General features: G+C 48.1%; 1 protein-coding gene across 21 annotated transcripts in view; it reads right to left on the bottom strand.

Moving 5' to 3' along the window:
* Nucleotides 1-233: 233 nt before the first annotated feature.
* NFASC (neurofascin) overlaps nucleotides 234-2,702 on the bottom strand; it is a 107,927-nt gene continuing 105,458 nt past the window's right edge. For all 21 annotated transcript variants that reach the window (XM_019513943.1, XM_019513944.1, XM_019513951.1 and 18 more), the window contains one exon: nucleotides 234-2,412. In XM_019513943.1, coding sequence (XP_019369488.1) covers nucleotides 2,181-2,412 — 232 coding nt within the window. In that variant the 3' untranslated portion in view covers nucleotides 234-2,180. The remainder of the gene's footprint in view (nucleotides 2,413-2,702) is intronic.

The following is a 2,702-nucleotide window of genomic DNA, read 5'->3' as shown; positions in this document are numbered from 1 at the left end:
TGCATCTGACTCTTCTGGTGCAGCTAAACTCTCCCTTCTGCTTCTCTTGCTTGACTTGACCAACCCCGTTGCACAGCTGTTGACTTAATCTAGGTTTCTTTCCTTGAAATGAAAAGTAGCCACGCTGTTAAAGATCACAGCAGCTTAAAGAAAATGTGGCAAGCATATCTAAACAATCCCTTCTTAGTAGGAACATCCTTGTTAGCAACGTGTCTTTGTAGCCAACCAGTTGAAAAGCTAAAAGAACAACTGTATTAATCCTATAGCATTTAGTCCATTAGGCTGAACAGAAATGCCTTTTAAAACAAACACAAACATCCATCCTAACTTTGTTGAACAACCATGAAACCGGCTGAAGAAATGTGAACTCTCTCAGTGAAGGTACCTTTGGTTTCAAAAGTGCAGGAAGTGGGGAGAATACATGTGGCATTGCCGCTAATTACTGTCTATTATAAAACGCTACCTTCTACTATGTTCCATGCTTTCTCTGCTGGGAGAGCTGTGCAGGCATCCTATTCCCATGGGCCTGACAGACTGGAGACCATCGCATCAGGGGCTTAAGCGGTGGGTGAATCGTCTTAGTTTGTTAAACGTCAGGGGGAGTTCTGAAGCTGGATAAGGCGTGTGTAGGAGCACTGTAATACCAAACTTTTCCTGTTCAAGACACGGATTACAGTTGTATTAGCAGGTTAGTTTTAACGAGCGTTCTTGATATGTAAAGAACAAAATGGGTGCAAGTCCCACACTACAGCCTGCCACGCCCGGAAGTGTCTCCTATCGGCTGACTGATCAAGGAGGGGGGTGGAAGGCCACTGGAGTGAACTAAGAGGAGAGAGGGTTAACTGAAAGCCATGTTGCACTGAATTGCTCCAATGTAATGGGGGGAGAGGCTGCATACCCTGCATTTCTGCCATTTACAGCCATGTTTTCATGCTGCATACCCCACCAGACTGGGGGTCCTGGAGCTTTTCAAGAAGCTGATCTGTAGCTTCAGTGCAGGTTAGTGCTCACTGCTGAGATGCTATCGCATCAGGGTTATAGGTAGGAAACCAATCCCTGGTCCCTTGTCCTGTGTTAATGCTGGTCCAACCTCCCCTTCCTCTTTGCTACATAATGAGTTGTGTGGGCTTGAGGGCAGAAGCTATGGGTTTGTCTTTTGCCTCTCACAAAGAATAAAAGAAAACCAGTTCCCTGTCATTATCCAGGCAAACGGTTCTGCTCTCCCTCACTCACTTGGGGTCAGAATATAAAGCTGCATCTTTCTGCCCTTCGTCAAGTCCCATACCGTTTCTTCCCCAACTTCCCTTTCTTCAAAAGCTTTGCTAAGTAGCATGGATGCAGAATAATTTCGCCCACAGTCTGTGCGCGCCGGGCGGTAGTACTGCGGTGACCGAACCAACGTGGGAGGGTAGCACTAATAAGAGGTACAACACAACTCTGACCGTTCCAGCAGCAAGCCCTGGAAACCACCTTCCTGTGGGACTCCAGTGTGATGCTGCTCGATCTTTCAGGAAGGAGCACGGCGGTGCGGGCATGTTTGCTAAGGGTCATGAGCGAGGTGCTGGCTGTATAGATGTCCATCTCAAGTACAGTCCCAGAGAACTCCCCATCGATGAAGCAGCATATCACTACTCCCCAGAGCTGATGGACCCCCCCCTTGATTTTTGCAGTTTCATGCTATTATCCCCATTCTCTTCCCCCATCTCCTCCCCCCCCACTTCTCTCTTTTTTTAATTTGGGGCCTTTCCCCAAGGGGAAGGGAATTTGAACCCATAAAGTGGAGGGGGAAGCAGGGGGAACAAAAGCAGGACGGGGTAAATCATTAGTCAGAGTGAGTGCTAGGTTATCTAATAGACGGGGGTTGCCAGTCCAGATCTGAAACCTGGGGTGTACAATTTGTGCGTCCTACTCTTCCTCTAGCCCCTTTGGCTCTGTTCCAGTTTCAGCCACAGCTACCACACGTTGGCACCCCGTGGGTCCTCGCCCTTTGCTTGTTTGCTAAGGATAGAATGGCATTGGCGACCACCTAGCCTGGGTTCGTTTGCTTTGCTTTGTTTCTTGTGGTGGATCTGGTTTGTTTTTTTTTGTCGTTTTGTATTTGGGTTCCTGGTGATGGTGGCAGTGGTTTGACCCCCATCCACGGCATATATATTTGTGATTTGTGGTTTCACTATAGCGCACTATGCCAGCGAGTAGATAGCATTGACTGGGGACGTGGCTTCTGAACTCTCGTTGCCTTCTGTCTCCTCTTTGTCCTTCTTGACTGTGTACTGGCCGATAAAGGAGCCGTCCTCGTTGAACTGCCCTTCGCCCCCCTCTCCATAGTCCACCAAGCTATCATCGCTCTCCTGCTGCTTTATTGTGCCATCCAGGGAGGTCTGGCTGTTGGGCAGCGGCTTGTTGTCTTCATCACTGGGTAGCAGAAGACAGACAGACAGTCAGGATTGGGAGTGCAGCCTTAAAGGGACTTTTCTAAAACCTGGGAGCTGGGTATCCAAAAAAAACCCCTTGTGTGCAAATGTGCTCCTTCTTGATGGCAAATCTGCAAGGGATGCAGGTAACTGCCTGCAAATGGGCAGTCACAGTTTGCCCAGTATGTTCCTGAGGCTACTGTGACCTGTCACATATGTTATGCACTTAGTTGCACGTGTAGTTTACACACTTGATTTTTTTTTTTTTTTTTTGTTCTTAAACCACCCTTT

The sequence above is a fragment of the Gavialis gangeticus genome, unplaced genomic scaffold, assembly GCF_001723915.1.
Source record: "Gavialis gangeticus isolate Ggan-Ray unplaced genomic scaffold, GavGan_comp1, whole genome shotgun sequence".
Classification (NCBI taxonomy): Eukaryota; Metazoa; Chordata; order Crocodylia; family Gavialidae; genus Gavialis; species Gavialis gangeticus.
This window is presented reverse-complemented; position numbering and strand designations above follow the sequence as displayed.